Source organism: Scylla paramamosain, chromosome 14 (genome assembly GCF_035594125.1).
Source record: "Scylla paramamosain isolate STU-SP2022 chromosome 14, ASM3559412v1, whole genome shotgun sequence".
Taxonomy (NCBI): Eukaryota; Metazoa; Arthropoda; class Malacostraca; order Decapoda; family Portunidae; genus Scylla; species Scylla paramamosain.
Genome location: NC_087164.1, coordinates 1,386,363 through 1,405,208, shown reverse-complemented (window position 1 = coordinate 1,405,208; position 18,846 = coordinate 1,386,363). Strand labels below are relative to the sequence as shown.

The 18,846-nt window shown below is 39.2% G+C and overlaps 1 protein-coding gene across 3 annotated transcripts in view; it reads left to right on the top strand.

The window, feature by feature from the left end:
* The window catches only part of LOC135106738 (WD and tetratricopeptide repeats protein 1-like), a 237,012-nt gene that overhangs the window by 124,029 nt on the left and 94,137 nt on the right, over positions 1-18,846 (top strand). For all 3 annotated transcript variants that reach the window (XM_064016000.1, XM_064015999.1, XM_064016001.1), the window contains 2 exons: positions 348-456; positions 9,010-9,204. In XM_064016000.1, coding sequence (XP_063872070.1) covers positions 348-456; positions 9,010-9,204 — 304 coding nt within the window. The remainder of the gene's footprint in view (positions 1-347; positions 457-9,009; positions 9,205-18,846) is intronic.

Sequence of the window (18,846 nt, the reverse complement as noted above, 5' to 3'; positions counted from 1 at the left end):
ATCATTCATCCCTTTATCTGGTAAACTCTGGAACTCCCTGCCTACTTCTGTATTTCCACCTTCCTATGACTTGAATTCCTTCAAGAGGGAGGTTTCAAGACACTTATTCACCAATTTTTGACCACTGCTTTGATCCTTTTATGGGACTGGCACTTCAGTGGGCATTTTTTTTATTAGATTTTTGTTGCCCTTGGCCAGTATCCTTGCTACATAAAAAAAAAATATATATATATATATATATATATATATATATATATATATATATATATATATATATATATATATATATATATATATATATATATATATATATTTATTTATTTATTTATCTATTTATTTTATTTCAGTATTTTTCTGGAGGATCAGGTCATCTGGAGAGAAATAATTACAGTGTCAGCCACACTACTGGTTCCTCAGATAATCTCCCACCAGGTTGTGTTCAGTATCTAGTGCCAGGTAAGGACAGTCAATATGCAAGTACAGTGGAACCTTGGTTACCAAATTCCTCCCTTTTCAAACAAATAATTTTTTGAACAAAATTTTGAACTCATTATTGCTTCAGTTGTGATACCATAATTCGGTTCTAGAACAAAATTACTTGATTTCAAATATTCAAAGACAGCAAAAGCTGCTGTTTATTACTACTTTATAGTTTCTATAAATATTTACTTTGTTTTTATATATTTGAAGGAGAGACAAAGTGTAAGGCAGCAATTCAGTCTTTGAAATAAGATAAATGTAATCCCGTTGAAAAGTGTTGATGTAAACAAACAGGAGTTATCCTGAGACATCTGTGGCTCTCTCTGTGGCCTGCAATGCCTTCACTGCTGCACAACTGCATTTTCCAGTAGCTTTTCCCATCAGCAAGATGTCTAAGTGTTATGATCACCTTCATTTTGGCAGTAAGTGGGTTGCTCCTTTCTGTGTCCTGTAAGGCTTCCCTCACTAGACTGGTAACAAATAGAATACCTTCACAGCCTAAGCAGTATCTTCTGATGAGTTCTGTTTCACTAAGTTCATCCAATAAATCCTTTCTGGATAAATAATTTGTGAGCTGGAGATGTTGTGAAGCAGCCATCTTAGCTGTGGGAGCATCTGTCATAAGCCACAAGAACAAGGTAGACTGGTGTCTGGGAATGGATTAAACAATTTTACTTTGATTCCCATTGGAAAAATTGTTTCAGTTTTCAAACCTTTCAGATTTTGAACGGCAATCAGGAACTAATTAAGTTCTAGAACTGAGGTTCCACTGTATACTTTGAAATTTGAATTCTATATCTTAACTTTGAATATCTTCGCATTGTGAAGTTAGCAGGCATTGATTCTCTCTCTCTCTCTCTCTCTCTCTCTCTCTCTCTCTCTCTCTCTCTCTCTCTCTCTCTCTCTCTCTCTCTCTCTCTCTCTCTCTCTCTCTCTCATACTTGCAGTGTCTTTTCTTGAAATCAGTAATGATCTGGCCACACACACATTGCAGTGGGATGGAAATAACATTGTCAGTGTTATAAGTATTCCTTGCAAGTTTCAAGAGATGACTGATAGGGATAGAGCAAAGGAATTGGGAGATCTTTTCATTATCTTAATCCTACAATGAATTAAGATCTTATCTCAGCTATCTCCCTTTAAGATAGGTGCCAGCCCCATAAAAAAACATGAAACTATGTAGTAACATTATGTAACAGTCTTATGACTATTGGTAGGTAGCAGTGGCAGAACTAGTAACAACAACTAGTAACTACTACTAATAGTACAAGTGAGAAAAAATAGCCAGTGAAGTATGCCAATAGGATGGTTAAAAAACTTAACTGTTAAGATATCGTCACGCCAGCACATTTTCCATCAACTTTTGCTTCGCTCTGTCATCTTTTTCTGTCTGCATCATTAAATGGAGGTGATTGTCTTTGTGGAGGAGGATTGTCATCAACTTTTGTTGTCAAATTAAAATCCTTGTTTACCTTATAAAAATATGCTAAGTAAATCTTATTATTAAAAAAAAAAAGGTAAATAAATAAATAAGAAAATTAAATAAATTTTATATAAAAAGATATAAAATTTCACACGACATTACATCTAATTTGTGGCTCGCATGATTCAATAGACATTTACACCTTTGTAAGGTCTTTGTTTCTCTAATCCTACATGCAGGACAGCATTTTAACTCATTTTGTTACAAGTCTATGATTTACAAAACTTGTAATAAAGTACAGAATAGCTATTGCTTGCCTGTGCATCAGCAGAGTGGCGCTCATGGAGAATTGGTGTCCCAGGCTGTCTGACCTCATGGCCTGTCAGTATGGGTTGTTATTTATACATTTCTGTTGCAATGTTACCTCGTTAAGCAAACAAGGATACTGCCACACTTGGCAGGAGAGGCTAGCAGACAGCAGCTAATGTTGCTATACACAGAGAGAGAGAGAGAGGTAGGTGAGTAGTGCCCGTAGCCATGTTTGTTTACTGTTGATGAAAGTGCAGATGAATGGCTGCATGTGTGATGGTGCACATTCAAGAAGTTGTCGATTTTCATAAAGTTGACAGAAAATGTTGACAAAAGTGTGCTAGTGTGTGTGACAGTGCCTTTACTCTCACAAAGACAAATCTAAAGTGATTGAACTTACTGAACTTAAATAATAGAAATAGTAAGGCAAACAGATTTTCAGAAGACAGAAACTTTACAAATGGAAAGATGAAGTAAAAGGCAGCCTTAAAATAGCAGTTAATTTATTTACTGGCATTATTAGTGCATTGCTGTGATTAGAAAGAGAAAATACAGAAACAGGCAGGGAGTTTTACAGTTCATGAGTGAAAGGGATGAAATATTGCAAATACTAGTTAACTATTTCATTAGAAAGTTGGACAGAATAGGGTGACAAAGTTGAGTCTTGTGTAGTGAGGCCACAGGAGGAGGGGAGGCATGCAGTTAGCAAGATAACAGTTAGCATGAAAAATAGCATTTGAAGACAGCAAGAGATGCAGCATTATGGGAAAGAGAGATGCTTAAACAGTCAAAGGAGAGAAATTGATAAGATGTAATTCCATGTTCAACAGAGCAGTGTGTGTGGAACCCTGCCCTACATATGTGAAGCATACTCCATACATGGACTGATAAGGGGCTTGTACAAAGTTAGCAGCTAGGAGAGTGAGAAAAATGCCAAAGATTACTCAGAAATTATCTAGAAGATTGTGTTGAGTTGATAGATGAAAGAATTGAGTTTTGAGGCATTGAACAACACTAAGTTTGCTATATGTGAGAAATTCTAGAAAGATAAAAATGTTAGGAATAGGTGGGATATGAATTGTTATACCATAATTTTCTTCAACCTGTCACTATGAACTGTTCTTCAACCTGTCAGTATGAACTGTTTCTACATTATTGAAGTAAGGATCTAGGACTTCAACTTCAAATCTATTCCCATCTCCCTCCTGGACAATTGAGTGTGGAGTCATGAACTTAGGGGACAATACATATTCCTTCAGGGGCACTTGAACCATCATGGCAGCTCCTACTTTTAGGATGATAGGAATTGCATGCTTGTATTGTTGAGTTATCATTTTGGTTCTTGGGGCTAGTAACTTTTACCTAACCTTTTTATGTATGTCAGTGAGAACTCTCATGTGAAGTGTAATCATCTATGTTATAGACAGGCTTTGAAGAACCTGCTAACAAATCATATGGTAACCTCTTATCTGGGGTTTTCGCAGTTGATTCACATACTGAGCCATTTACGTAAACTGCTACCTGCAGAATCCAGTCTTCCCAATTGTCATGTAAAGAAACAAGAAGTAGGAGAGCCTCAAGAATCTTCCAATTTGCCCTCTCCACTAGTCCTTTGGAACTTGAGTGATAAGCTATGGTGAATGTCTGTGATATGCTTTGAACAGATATCTGTTAGCAAAGTATTTCAAAACTGTACCATTATCACAAAGGAGAAAACCTGGTGTGGTGTAAGGACAGAAAAGATGAGTGCCTAGTGCTTGAGCGATTGCAGGTGCTGCCTTAGTGTTGGCAGGCACCAAAACTACAAAACAAAAGAAGTGATCTACACAAACCAATAAATATTGGGATACTTGTTGACTTGCTGTAGAAGGTCAGTTGCAACTAGATACCATGGTTGTTTAGGTGGTGGATAGCCTAGCATGGGTGCTGAACCAGAAGTTACCCCCATATTCTTAGGGTAGCTGATGCAGCTAGCAACATAATCTAACACAACAGCTGTTACCCGAGACCAATAATATGCACAACAGATAGCAGCCAGAGTCTTGCCTCAACCTGAATGTCCAACCGTAGGTTGGTCGTGTACAAGCTGTAGAATTACCAGGACGAAAACCTCTGGAATAACCAAAAGATCCGTGGATCCATCCCCTCAAGGCCCTCTTCGGCAAAGGACATTGATGATAAAAAGAATTGTGAGAAAGGTACACGTAAGGAAGGCAAGATGGAGAGGTCACCTGATTCCAGAGTATAAATTACTTTTCCCCATGTCTCATGTTTGCACTGCTCAGCACCTAGTTCCTGAAGGAAAAATCCTTCACTGGTGTTGTTTGAGACAACACTTACAGAAATATTTTGTGGTATGGCATCCACCATCACATTAGCACATCCTTGAAAATACTTAAATTGTGGGGAGAATTCCTGGATTGTCAGTGGATTGTTAGTGACAGCAACATGGTCAGTGAAGACCGCAATTGTGTATCCCAGTATTTGATCTCGGAAGTGAGTAAGGGCCCAGACAATGGCTAAAGCTTCCTGATGCATGACAGAGTAATTTGCTTCCCCTGCATTGAGAACCCTACTTGCATAAGCAAATCAAGCAAGCGAGTTTCCTAGAGTGCTGGCAAGTGTAGAGGAAGTCAATAATAGGAGTAATGTCATGCTTCTGTGCCACACAATCTTGTTGCATCCCTAAATTTCTAAGACAGGCACTTGTGGGTTCATGGGAACATGTTAAGTTTTTATAATTTTACTTAATTTGTATCATTTGCATATACAGTGGAACCTCGGTTACTGAACGTCTCCCTTTTTTAATAATTCAGTTTTCAAGCAAAATTTTTAACTTTTAATTGCTTTAGTTGCCATACCATAATTCGGTTTTCAAAACAGAGTTACTTGGTTTCATATATGTCATTTATTATTAATCTATAGTTTCTATAAATATTTCCTTCATTTTTATATATTTGGGAGGAGAGACAGAGGATAAGACAGTAATTCAGACTTTGAAATAAGTTAAATCTGATCCCATTGAGAAGAATCTCAATGTAAACAAACAAGGTTCGGCACTCAGGAGTAATCCTGAGCTTCCTGTGGCTCTCTCTATGACCCACAATGCCATCATTACTGCACAACTGCATTTTCCTAGTAGTTTCTCCCAGCAGCAAGATGTCTAAGTGTTTTGATCACCTTAATTTTGGCGGTGAGTGGGTTGCTCCTCTCTGTGTCACTCTGTAAGGCTTCCCTCATATGATCGGTGACAAAGAGAATGCCTGCATGGTCTAAACAATATCTTTTGATGATTTCTGTGTCACAAAGTTCATTCAATACATCCTTTCTGGATAAAAATTCTAAGCTGGAGATGTGGAGCAGCCATCTTAGCAGTGGGAGCATCGATCGTTACCTGCTAAGACATGGTGGATGGGTGTCTGAGAATGGATTAATCTATTTTACATTGATTTCTATGGGGAAAATAGTTTCAGTTTTCGAACATTTCGGATTTTGAGTGGCATCCAGGAATGAATTAAGTTAAAAAACCGAGATTTCACTGTATTTACATTCACACAATCATATATGACTTTTGACCATTGTGTACAGCATCCTTGCATGACAAGAAAACTAAAAATTGGATGTTTCTCTCTTCAAATAAATTCCATTAAACATCTTAAAACATTTCACATTACATTTCCCACTTAAATTACTTTATACAATTAACATTCAATAAGAACAGATCTTACACACACCCAGTCCCCCCTCTGTCAATATGTAACACTAACATTTTACTCTGGACTGCATCACATTTGTCAGGTTCTACTTACTTGTACTGTGACAGGCAGCTTGCCCATCTTGACCCTCTTTGGTCTGATAGCTCTGTCCAGATTGTCTCTCTGTGTCCTGCCTATCCCAGTTTTTACACCCCATAATATACACTGAATTATAGTGTCTTCTTGCATAACAAGGCTTCCATTGCTATAAGATTTATTTTTCAATACTTTGATCATACAGTTTATTTTCTCATAACTTTCAATAAGGTTCATTTTCAAGTAACTATATTTATTTTTCAATACTTCAATTACATGGTTTATTTTTCCATACTTCAATCATACCATTTATTTTTCCATAACTTGCCACTTCCCATAACTTTCAAGAAGGTTAATTTTTGAGTAACTCTATTTTTTCCATACTTCAATCATACTGTTTATTTTTCCATAACTTTCCATAAGGTTAATTTTCGATTAACTTCCATAAATCACTTTGTCACCTAATCAGGAACAAAGAGGTGCTCATTTATTTTTTTGTGCCAGCAGTCCATCTTGTCCACATCATTAGCTGCCGGTAATTTCTGATGAGCCACCTGGCTGTCTCTTCTTGTAATGTATTGCTAATCTCCACCTCTGTTAGTCTTGTGATGACTCACCCCATCTTGTTGTGGTCATGTTTCATACACATATTGTTATACATTCTTTGTGACCTAATAACATTGTACAGTATCTCTCTCTCTCTCTCTCTCTCTCTCTCTCTCTCTCTCTCTCTCTCTCTCTCTCTCTCTCTCTCTCTCTCTCTCTCTCTCTCTCTCTCTCTCTCTCTCTCTCTCTCTCTCTCTCTCTCTCTCTCTCTCTCTCTCTCTCTCTCTCTCTCTCTCTCTCTCTCTCAATGCAGAGTGCCCAAGTACATGCATCTTTCAGCTAGTTTGATTAGAACACTGGTGGTTACTTTTTGCCATGTATTTGTTGGATTTTTTAAGGTGCTTGTCATACCATTTTAAAATCACTGCCATTCTTTGGACTTGAACATGATATCATACATTTACTACTGACAAATTTATCATTACAGCATGCATAGAAAGTTTTGTTGCCAAAGGGCCGACGACATTTTTTTTCTGCATTAAATGAAGTAGGCTCACAACTTCATATCTTGGAGAGCATTTGTCTGACACATTTACACCAGTAACTGGCAATCCCTACACTTTCTACCACCTGCAGTTAGCCAGTGGTACTCAGACTTAGTAGCTGCTTGGCTGCAATAAAGAGAAGATATTATGTTCACCTGATGCCCCCCAGGTGGAGCCAAATTGAGCCTTTATTTTGCTTCCTATCACCCTCTCAGCTTGCCCAAAATGGTCACTAGTAAAGATAAACGAAAGGAGGTGGTAACCTTATACAAAGCTGTGGCCATGATCTCCCATTTTATAGCACATCAAACAGGAGTACAGCTGAGGACAGATTCAAGGATACCAGGGAGGTAGATGCACTTACCAAGTCTGGGAGACCTCATAAGACAACCTTGAAGACCCATGCACTTAATTCCTGGCAAGTTTTTTAGAATCCAAGGCCAACAACATGGGAATTAAAGGTAAAAAACTCAGTTACCAGAAGCATCTCTGAGGAGTGTCTGGCAGATGCTTCATGATGACTTGGGATACAAGAGTTACTGTGCTTACAAAGAGCTGCTGTTAAATGCACTACAGAAGGACAAGAGAACCAAATTTTGCAAGAAATACCTAGCATGGGATGAGGAGCTATGGAGTGATGAAGCAACTTTTACTGTCACTGGGATTCATTCATCATGAGTGTACTGCAGGCCAGGCAGGGACCCTTTGGAACCTAAGTATACCTCTCTAAGTCTGTAAAGCATCCAGCATCACTTATGGTTTGGTTCTGCTTTTACTTATCATGGAGTTGGTGAATTAGTGATTATTCCGGCAAATGAAAAAGTGAACCAAAACAATTACTTAGAACTTTTAAGTAATATGTGATTCTTTTGAAGAAGCAAAAGAAAAAGTGTTCATGCAGTACTTAGAACTTTTAAGTAATATGTGATTCTTTTGAAGAAGCAAAAGAAAAAGTGTTCATGCAGGATTCAGCCCCATGCACATGTTGCAAAATGTGTTAGGTTTTTTTTTTTTTTTTTTTTTTTTTTTTTTTGGGGGGGGGGGGCGGCCTGGGAACAGCCCAGATATCAGTCCAATCAAAACTTATGGTTGGAAATGAAGAAACAGCTGCACAGTGTGGACACATCATCTGTGCCTAAACTTGAGACTGCAGTCAAGCAGCTGTGGGCCAGCTTTTCACCAACTTACCTTCAAAACCTTGTATTAAGTGTCTCTAAATGCCTTAAGAAGATTGTAAAGAGGAAGAGTAATGCCAGTAAATACTGGTAATTTTGATGATGTATGTGTATTTATAACCTTTCTCCCTGCCAAACATAAACAATGTTTTTTTTTTTTTTTTTTTTTTTTCTTTCAGGCGGCAGCAAAACTTTTGGCCCATACTATAGATAATTTTTCTTCTCTTTTCCATTATTGTCTCTTCTTCCACTGTAATCTGACTGATTCTTGATATTTTTAAGTGTACATTTTCATATTCAAGTGATGTATGGCATGTGGTCATAGAAAGTAGTGTAGTTAGCTTTGGTAAAAGTTTTGTCAAAATCTGTGATTACTTGTGTACAGTATATATACATGTGATCTATTTTCTACATAATTCTTTATTGAGTGCTGTTTTGAGAGGAAGCATTTGAGCATAAATATTAAATCAGAAAGGCCACAGTTCCACATAAGCCAGCTTATCTGTATGTTACTGTAGGAACCATAATTAATGGGGACATGTACTTGTGGTTCAGTGTATTAGCATGAATACCCGTAGTGCAACATGGCATTTACCCTCAACAAAGAGTATCATTTGCCACTCTTATCACAAATTTCATTATTTCAGATTAGTTTTAAAATTTGTATTAATATTAATAATATCATTATTAATATTATTCAAATTAATAGTTAAAGATCATGCAACAATCTATTTCTCAAGGGCACTTGCCGGATAGGCTGCGAGAATTCCACCGCCAAGGAAGGAGTCTCTCAACCACATACCTGACATACAGTGCAGATGGCACACAGCTCTTGGCTAACCTTGGAGGAGAACATATCTACCTCTTCCACATGGCAAACCCCCAATACCCCAGACACTATGCAGCCCCAAGTGCCACAAAGCTACACTCTAAAGGTTAGTAAGAAAATTGGTGTTTGGATTTTTTATTTTATTTTATTTTATTTATTTATTTATTTTTTTTTTTTGCATATTTTGAATTTTTCTAATGTACTTGCCTGCATGGGTTATGGACTGGTTTCAATGTTAGATCAAAATTTTACTTTTTTTACAAATATTTTGTGAAATTTAAAAAAATATTAAGATGTATATGATTTGGTCTTTGTAGCAACACATAATTATTTGTGGGAGTTAAAAATGTAAAGAATGAATGCTGTGTTAAGACTGTAATGAAAAAGTATGGTGGTCCATTACCATTGCAGTGTGTAGTGTGTGTCTGGAAAGTCTATTATCTAGTGTTTGGCACCTTCCCAAAGCCAGCAGCACATGATGTGCTTTGCTTCTTTCAGTAATGCTCTATTTTATCGCTGAAGCTGTGTCACACTGCATGCAAATGATACCATTTTAGCTATTCCATAGATGTAAGACTACATAATTCTTAGTTACTTTTGCCATTTTTAGTAATAACATTCTTTTTATTTTTATGTGAGAAACACTGACCAATGACTAAAAAAAAAAAATGAGAATGAAAAAAAAAAAGGCCCACTGTGATGCCAGTCCCAAAAGAAAGGTTAAAGGTATAATCCAAATTGGAAGATGAGTGTCTTGAAAGAGTTCAAGTCATAGGAAGGAGGAAATAAAGATTCAGGCAGGGAGTTCCAAAGTTTTCCAGAAAAAGGAATGCATGATTGAGAACATTGATTAACTCTTGCTTTAGAGCGCTAAATAAATAGGGGTGAGAAAAGTAGAAACTCTTGTACAGCAAGGTCATGGGAGGAGGGGAGGTATGCAGTTAGCAGTATCAGAAGAGCAATTAGCTTGATAATAGCAGCATAAGATTGCAAGAGATGCAACATTGCAGCAATGAGAGAGAGACTGAAGACAGTCAGTTTATTTATTTTTTTTATTTTATTTTTTTTATGTAGCAAGGACACTGGCCAAGAGCAACAAAAATCTAATAAAAAAAATGCCCACTGAATTGCCAGTCCCATAAAAGGGTCAAAGCAGTGGTCAAAAATTGATGAATAAGTGTCTTGAAACCTCCCTCTTGAAGGAATTCAAGTCATAGGAAGGTGGAAATACAGAAGCAGGCAGGGAGTTCCAGAGTTTACCAGAGAAAGGGATGAATGATTAAGAATACTGGTTAACTCTTGCATTAGAGAGGTGAACAGAATAGGGGTGAGAGAAAGAAGAAAGTCTTGTGCAGCGAGGCCGCGGAAGGAGGGGAGGCATGCAGTTAGTAAGTTCAGAAGAGCAGTTAGCATGAAAATAGCGATAGAAGACAGCCAGATATGCAACATTGCGGCGGTGAGAGAGAGGCTGTAGATAATCAGTTAGAGGAGAGGAGTTGATGAGACGAAAAGCTTTTGATTCCACCCTGTCTAGAAGAGCAGTATGAGTGGAACCCCCCCAGACATGTGAAGCATACTCCATACATGGACGGATAAGGCCCTTGTACAGAGTTAGCAGCTGGGGGAGTGAGAAAAACTGGCGGAGACGTCTCAGAACACCTAACTTCATAGAAGCTGTTTTAGCTAGAGATGAGATGTGAAGTTTCCAGTTCAGATTATAAGTAAAGAACAGACCGAGGATGTTCAGTGTAGAAGAGGGGGACAGTTGAGTGTCATTGAAGAAGAGGGGATAGTTGTCTGGAAGGTTGTGTCGAGTTGATAGATGGAGGAATTGAGTTTTTGAGGCATTGAACAATACCAAGTTTGCTCTGCCCCAATTAGAAATTTTAGAAAGATCAGAAGTCAGGCGTTCTGTGGCTTCCCTGCGTGATATGTTTACCTCCTGAAGGGTTGGACGTCTATGAAAAGACGTGGAAAAGTGCAGGGTGGTATCATCAGCGTAGGAGTGGATAGGACAAGAAGTTTGGTTTAGAAGATCATTAATGAATAATAAGAAGAGAGTGGGTGACAGGACAGAACCCTGAGGAACAACACTGTTAATAGATTTAGGAGAAGAACAGTGACCATCTACCACAGCAGCAATAGAACGGTCAGAAAGGAAACTTGAGATGAAGTTACAGAGAGAAGGATAGAAACCGTAGGAGGGTAGTTTGAAAATCAAAGCTTTGTGCCAGACTCTATCAAAAGCTTTTGATATGTCCAAGGCAACAGCAAAAGTTTCACCAAAATCTCTAAAAGAGGATGACCAAGACTCAGTAAGGAAAGCCAGAAGATCACCAGTAGAGCGGCCTTGACGGAACCCATACTGGCGATCAGATAGAAGGTTGTGAAGTGATAGATGTTTAAGAATCATCCTGTTGAGGATAGATTCAAAAACTTTAGATAGGCAGGAAATTAATGCAATAGGACGGTAGTTTGAGGGATTAGAACGGTCACCCTTTTTAGGAACAGGTTGAATGTAAGCAAACTTCCAGCAAGAAGGAAAGGTAGATGTTGACAGACAGAGTTGAAAGAGTTTGACTAGGCAAGGTGCAAGCATGGAGGCACAGTTTCGGAGAACAATAGGAGGGACCCCATCAGGTCTGTAAGCCTTCCAAGGGTTTAGGCCAGCGAGGGCATGGAAAACATCATTGCGAAGAATTTTAATAGGTGGCATGAAGTAGTCAGAGGGTGGAGGAGAGGGAGGAACAAGCCCAGAATCGTCCAAGGTAGAGTTTTTAGCAAAGGTTTGAGCAAAGAGTTCAGCTTTAGAAATAGATGTGATAGCAGTGGTGCCATCTGGTTGAAATAGAGGAGGGAAAGAAGAAGAAGCAAAGTTATTGGAGATATTTTTGGCTAGATGCCAGAAATCACGAGGGGAGTTAGATCTTGAAAGGTTTTGACATTTTCTGTTAATGAAGGAGTTTTTGGCTAGTTGGAGAACAGACTTGGCATGGTTCTGGGCAGAAATATAAAGTGCATGAGATTCTGGTGATGGAAGGCTTAAGTACCTTTTGTGGGCCACCTCTCTATCATGTATAGCACGAGAACAAGCTGTGTTAAACCAAGGTTTAGAAGGTTTAGGACGAGAAAAAGAGTGAGGAATGTATGCCTCCATGCCAGACACTATCACCTCTGTTATGCGCTCAGCACACAAAGACGGGTCTCCGACACGGAAGCAGTAGTCATTCCAAGGAAAATCAGCAAAATACCTCCTCAGGTCCCCCCAACTAGCAGAGGCAAAACGCCAGAGGCACCTTCGCTTAGGGGTATCCTGAGGAGGGATTGGAGTGATAGGACAAGATAAAGATATGAGATTGTGATCGGAGGAGCCCAACGGAGAAGAAAGGGTGACAGCATAAGCAGAAAGATTAGAGGTCAGGAAAAGGTCAAGAATGTTGGGCGTATCTCCAAGACGGTCAGGAATACGAGTAGGGTGTTGCACCAATTGCTCTAGGTCATGGAGGATAGCAAAGTTGTAGGCTAGTTCACCAGGATGGTCAGTGAAGGGAGAGGAAAGCCAAAGCTGGTGGTGAACATTGAAGTCTCCAAGAATGGAGATCTCTGCAAAAGGGAAGAGGGTCAGAATGTGCTCCACTTTGGAAGTTAAGTAGTCAAATAATTTCTTATAGTCAGAGGAGTTAGGTGAGAGGTATACAGCACAGATAAATTTAGTATGAGAGTGACTCTGTAGTCGTAGCCAGATGGTGGAAAACTCAGAAGATTCAAGAGCGTGGGCACGAGAGCAGGTTAAGTCATTGCGTACATAAACGCAGCATCCAGCTTTGGATCGAAAATGAGGATAGAGAAAGTAGGAGGGAACAGAAAAGGGGCTACTGTCAGTTGCCTCAGACACCTGAGTTTCAGTGAGGAAAAGAAGATGAGGTTTAGAAGAGGAGAGGTGGTGTTTTACAGATTGAAAATTAGATCTTAGACTGCGAATGTTGCAGAAGTTAATGAAGAAAAAGTTGAGGGGGGGTGTCAAGACACTTAGGGTCGTCGACAGAAAGGCAGTCCGACCTGGGGACATTTATGGTCCCCTCCCCAGAGGGGGACTCCGAGGCTGGTGTAGGAGTCGCCATGATGATTTCAAAATTTTTGAGTGAAGGGTGTGTGTGTTATTAGGTGCTTGTAGTTTTGTGTGGAGGAAGAGAGTTGTCTTTAGAGGGCAGGCTGTGTTGTGTTGTGAGACACAAAGGGAAACGTTCAGTGAGGTCACAGCTGGGTTTAATGATAAGTTCACAGCACCCCCTGAACAGTGCTTTAGACCTCACTGGGAGTAATTATCATTTCGGCAGGTTAGACGAAAGAAGTTGATCAGGCAAAATACTTTTGATTTCACCCTTTCTAAAAGAGCAGTGTGAGTGGAAATCCCCATACATGTGAAGTGTATATTGGATACAAAGTAATATGCATGATGCATTTGTCTTCCCTCGCATAATTTCCTAAATTACAGTCTCCAAAATTTTTCTTTCAACATTGTTCCCCTTATTTGTTAACCACAACACTGAGAGTTGTGCAAACTTTACAAGATAGCAAATGTTTAGGATAGTAAGACCCAGGAATGAGATGTCATTGCATGAGAACCAAGATGGTAGAGAACAAATGCATCACAGATTTAGAAGTGCAGGATTAAGTTTTGAGACACCAAAGATTACATCATGTGGTAACCCAGCCACTCTTCTGCACTTCCATAGTCAGTCACATCACACAGCTGCCAAAACACAAAGTGGGAGACAGTAATGCAACCACCACATCTCACAGCAGCACAGTTGCACATCATCACAATACCTCACACCATGCAAGACTGGGCTGTTGGCTGCCTCTGAGCTTCATTTGATATCCAGTTTCCCTGCATGCTATTGGTCTAAATCCTACCACCAAAAAAATTAAACCAAATTTAAGCAGAGAGAAAAACTTGACAGAAACTATCCCCCAAAATGACCTGTAAAGAAGAATTACAGTATTTACAGCCATATAAGACGCTCCTATAATTTGGCATGGGACATTTAGATAAAACAAAATAACCCTCACTTTTCCCAGAACTCAATAGCCTGCCCCTCAATCAGGCTTTGGTCTAAGTTGCACCTCAAACCAACAGAAGAGCAGAAAATATCATACCAGTTTATCAGTAATCATAACTGTCACTGAACAATTATGACTGTGATATTACCTTGTGTTGCTGTCTGCCCTTCTCTTTGTTCAAAAGATTTCATTATTGGCTGAAGAGTTACAGTGCACCTCCCTTGAGCAGCCATTGACTTGAAATGGTAAACAATATTTTACATGCATGTTAAGGCCTCTAATCTTGAGGCTACAGGTTGCACACACATCTGTGTTTCATTGTAAGTACATTAAGCATAACCAGCTAAAGCCACTTTCTTCATACAAATTATGACTATGAATTCAGCATAAAACTATTCATTACCTTATTAGATTTACCACAAATTTTATCCACATAAGGTAAGACCATCAAGTGATGTGCTTCAAAGTTACAATGATCTGCTTTTGTGTTTTAGCATTATTTTGGTTCATAATGATTATCTAGTTATTTTTAGCACTATTTCAATTTGTAACTATTATCTAATAATATATAAAGATATATATTTGGCAGAGTATATGAGACTTACCAGAGATTAGTTGAAATGTGCTAAGAATTTTATGAAGCAACTCACTTTTTTTTTTTTTTTTTTGACATAGGAGGGACACTGGCCAAGGGCAACAAATACCCATTAAAAAAAAAAAGAACCCACTGGGATGCCAGTTACCTAAAAGGGTCCAAAGCGGTAGTTAAAAATTGAAGGATAAGTGTCTTGAAACCTCCCTCTTGAAGAAATTCAAGTCATAGGAAGGTGGAAATACAGAAGCAGGCAGGGAGTTCCAGAGTTTACCAGAGAAAGGGATGAATGATGGAGAATACTGGTTAACTCGTGCATTAGAGAGGTGAACAGAATAGGGGTGAGAGAAAGAAGAAAGTCTTGTGCAGCAAGGCTGCAGGAGGAGGGGAGTCATGCACTTAGCAAGATCAGAAGAGCAGTTAGCATGAAAATAGCAGTAGAAGACAGCTAGAAATGCAACATTGCAGTGATGAGAGGCTGAAGACAGTCAGTTAGAGAAGAGGAGTTGATGAGATGAAAGGCTTTTGATTCTACCCTGTCTAGAAGAGCAGTATGACTGGAACCTCACACAGACATGGGAAGCATACTCCATACATGGACGGATAAGGCCCCTGTACAGAGTTAGCAGCTGTGGGGGTGAGAAAAACTGGCAGAGATATCTCAGAATGCCTAACTTCATAGAAGCTGTTTTAGCTAGAGATGAGATGTGAAGTTTCCAGTTCAGATTATAAGTAAAGAACAGACCGAGGATGTTCAGTGTAGAAGAGGGGGGACAGTTGAGTGTCATTGAAGAAGAGGGGATAGTTATCTGGAAGGTTGTGTCAAGTTGATAGATGGAGGAATTGAGTTTTTGAGGCATTGAACAATACCAAGTTTACTCTGCCCCAATCAGAAATTTTGGAAAGATCAGAAGTCAGACATTCTGTTGCTTCCCTGTGTGAAGTGGCTACTTCCTAAAGTGTTGGATATCTATGAAAAGATGTGGAAAAGTGCAGGGTGGTATCATCAGCATAGGAGTGGATAGGACAAGAAGTTTGGATTGGTCATTGATGAATAATAAGAAGAGAGTGGGTGACAGGACAGAACCCTGAGGAACACCACTGTTAATAGATTTAGGAGAAGAACAGTGACTGTCTACTACAGCAGCAATAGAATGGTCAGAAAGAAAACTTGAGATGAAGTTACAGAGAGAAGGATAGAAGCCATAGGAGGGTAGTTTGGAAATCAAAGTCTTGTGCCAGACTCTATCAAAAGCTTTTGATATATCCAAGGCAACAGCAAAAGTTTCACCAAAATCTCTAAAAGAGGATGACCAAGACTCAGTAAGGAAAGCCAGAAGATCACCAGTAGAGCAGCCTTGACAGAACCCATACTGGCAATCAGATAGGAGGTTGTGAAGTGATAGATGTTTAAGAATCTTCCTGTTGAGGATAGATTCAAAAGCTTTTGATAAGCAGGAAATTAAAGCAATAGGACAGTAGTTTGAGAGATTAGAATGGTCACCCTTTTTAGGAACAGACTGAATGTAGGCAAACTTCCAAGAAGGAAAGGTAGATGTTGACAGACAGAGTTGAAAGAGTTTGACTAGATAAGGTGCAAGCATAGAGGCATAGTTTCGGAGAACAGTAGAAGGGACCCCGTCAGGTCCAATAAGCCTTTCGAAGGATTAGGCCAGCAAAATATTCTGTCTCTGGGTTTGGTTTCCAAAAACAGTACCAGTCTACCTGTTTATTAAACCATGAGGTAAATAAATCAATGCCTGGAGTCCTAAAAATTCTCCAGATATCCCTCAAGATTTTTCATCTAGCCTCCATTCATGTCTGTCATTAAATTTGCAAGACACTTTGTCTGCCATGGTGTTGTCTCTGCCAGGTATGTGAGCATGTAACCCATGCATCCCTATGTACACACCATTCCCATATTTCAGTGCAGATCTCATTACAAATCATAGATTTTGTGCCACTCATTTCATTAACAAAAGTAATGGCAGTAGTGTTATCACAGAACACTGATGTGCTTTCCTCTGACCTCATGTTCACATGATTTTAGGGTAAGGAAAGTGTTTTTGAGATCCCATGCATTGATGTGTAACTGAATTTCATCCCAGAACCATCTGCCACCTGTAGCTTGAGAATTAAGGCATCCACTCCAGCCTGAGTCCGATGCATCATTGTACAATTTAATATCAGTGCACTCCCAAAATATTTTCCTGTTTTGCACTGCAACCTGATTCACCCACCATCTGGGGTCAGTTTTCATGTCATCTGGCATCCACTTGTCAAAGTTACCGTCATTTTGTAAAGCAGCAATTTTTGCAGTTTCTAACTTACTGTAATACAACTTGCCCATTTCCACTGCCGGAATTGTGGCAACCAGAAGACCAATTACCCTGGTCATTTCCCTGATTTTGTCTCTCTTCTTCTGTATCAGCATTGTACAGCTGTGCAAAATTTTCTCAATCCTACGTTCTGGTAACATAACTATCATGTTCTCAGAGTCATTAACATTTCCTAAGTACTCTATACGTTTTGTGGGCACCAAAATAAATTTTTCTTTGTTGATACAGAAACCAAGTTTTCTTAAAAGCAGCACTATGTTTAGCAAACAGTCATAGCAGCCTGTCAGTGAACTGTTGTAAATGAGAGTGTCATCAAGATAGCTAGTAATGGTGTAGTCCCTCTCTCTTACTGTAGCAAAGACTGGCTTCATTAACTTGGTGAATAGTCGTGGACCTTCTGAAACACCATTTGCCAGACAAGTGAAATGATAAATTTTCCCATGCCATTTAAAACAGAGATACTTTTGGTGCTTTTCTGCTATCTTTATTGAATAATAAGCATGGCAAAGATCCACTGATGCCATGAAGTCCCCTTTATTTATAAGCCTCATTGCTAGCTCAAAATTTTCTATTTTGAAGTGTTTATAAGTTATGTGTTTGTTTAACTTTTCAAAGTTGAGTATCATCTTAAATTCACCATTCTTTTCTTCTTTAAAAATATAGGAGAGATTACTTGAACTTAACTTTTTTGTATAATTACAATTACTTTAAGATCTAACAATCTGGTAATTTCCTGATCAATGATAACTTGATCCTCCTCCTTAAAAACACTCTACTTTCTCAAAAAATAAAAGTGTAATATTTGGCACATCAAGATCAAGGTGGCAGTGCTCAACAATATCAAGAACTAGACAGTCAAAAGTGAGCTTACACCATTCAAGCAGAGATTTGTGAAGTCTGCCTGCTTCAAATTTGGAACTTACTGAATTATTGCCAGGGATTGTTGTGACCCCAGCCTCAGAAGTTTTTTGGCTCAGAATCCTGCCATGGGTAGGTGAGTCATGGTTCTCCCTTGGAGCCGAACTGATGTTGTCCATGAGGGTGAAACCTGTATGAGAACCCTTTAAAAGAGGTTCTATCCTGGAACCCTCTTGTTTTTCCCCTTGCGGATTTGCTGGAGCTGAATTTCCATGCGGAGAAAGCCCTCCTGGTGGAGAATTTACTCCAGTCTATCCGTCTCTTCAATTTATTTGGCAGACTGCAAGATGTCGTCTCCAAACAAAAACCTTGTCACGGGAACCTTATCCAAACATAAGTCTTTCATGCGGAAATCTGCCCATTTAGCATCTGGTTTCAGCACCTCTAGAATCTGCATGTTACACTCAACGGGGTCAAGTGCATGGCTATTTCTCGACCTCTTGGTGATGTCATCCTCCAAAACTTCTCTATAGTCTTACTCATGCATCCCATTATCATAGAGATGATTCACCATATCCATGACATGTGTTTCTGCGTCTGCCGAAACACATTCCATGGGCCCATAGGTCTTAGCGCCTTGCATCAGAACACTGCAGATAGGCAAGTCATGGATTTCCCCTTCTTCACTGCCCTCATCATCATTAGTTCTGAACCCTGAAAATCTTGCATTCAAGCCAACAACTTCAGCCTCAAGAGACTGAGAGGGGTCCTCCAAACACACAGAGGTGGCACTGCTAGTGGTTGGGGCCCTGCTCCCAGAGTCTGCGTGGTTCGAGTCCAGTGAGCCATGCTGTCTCTTGGCTTGCAATTTCTCCATGTCATCTCTTAACTCAGC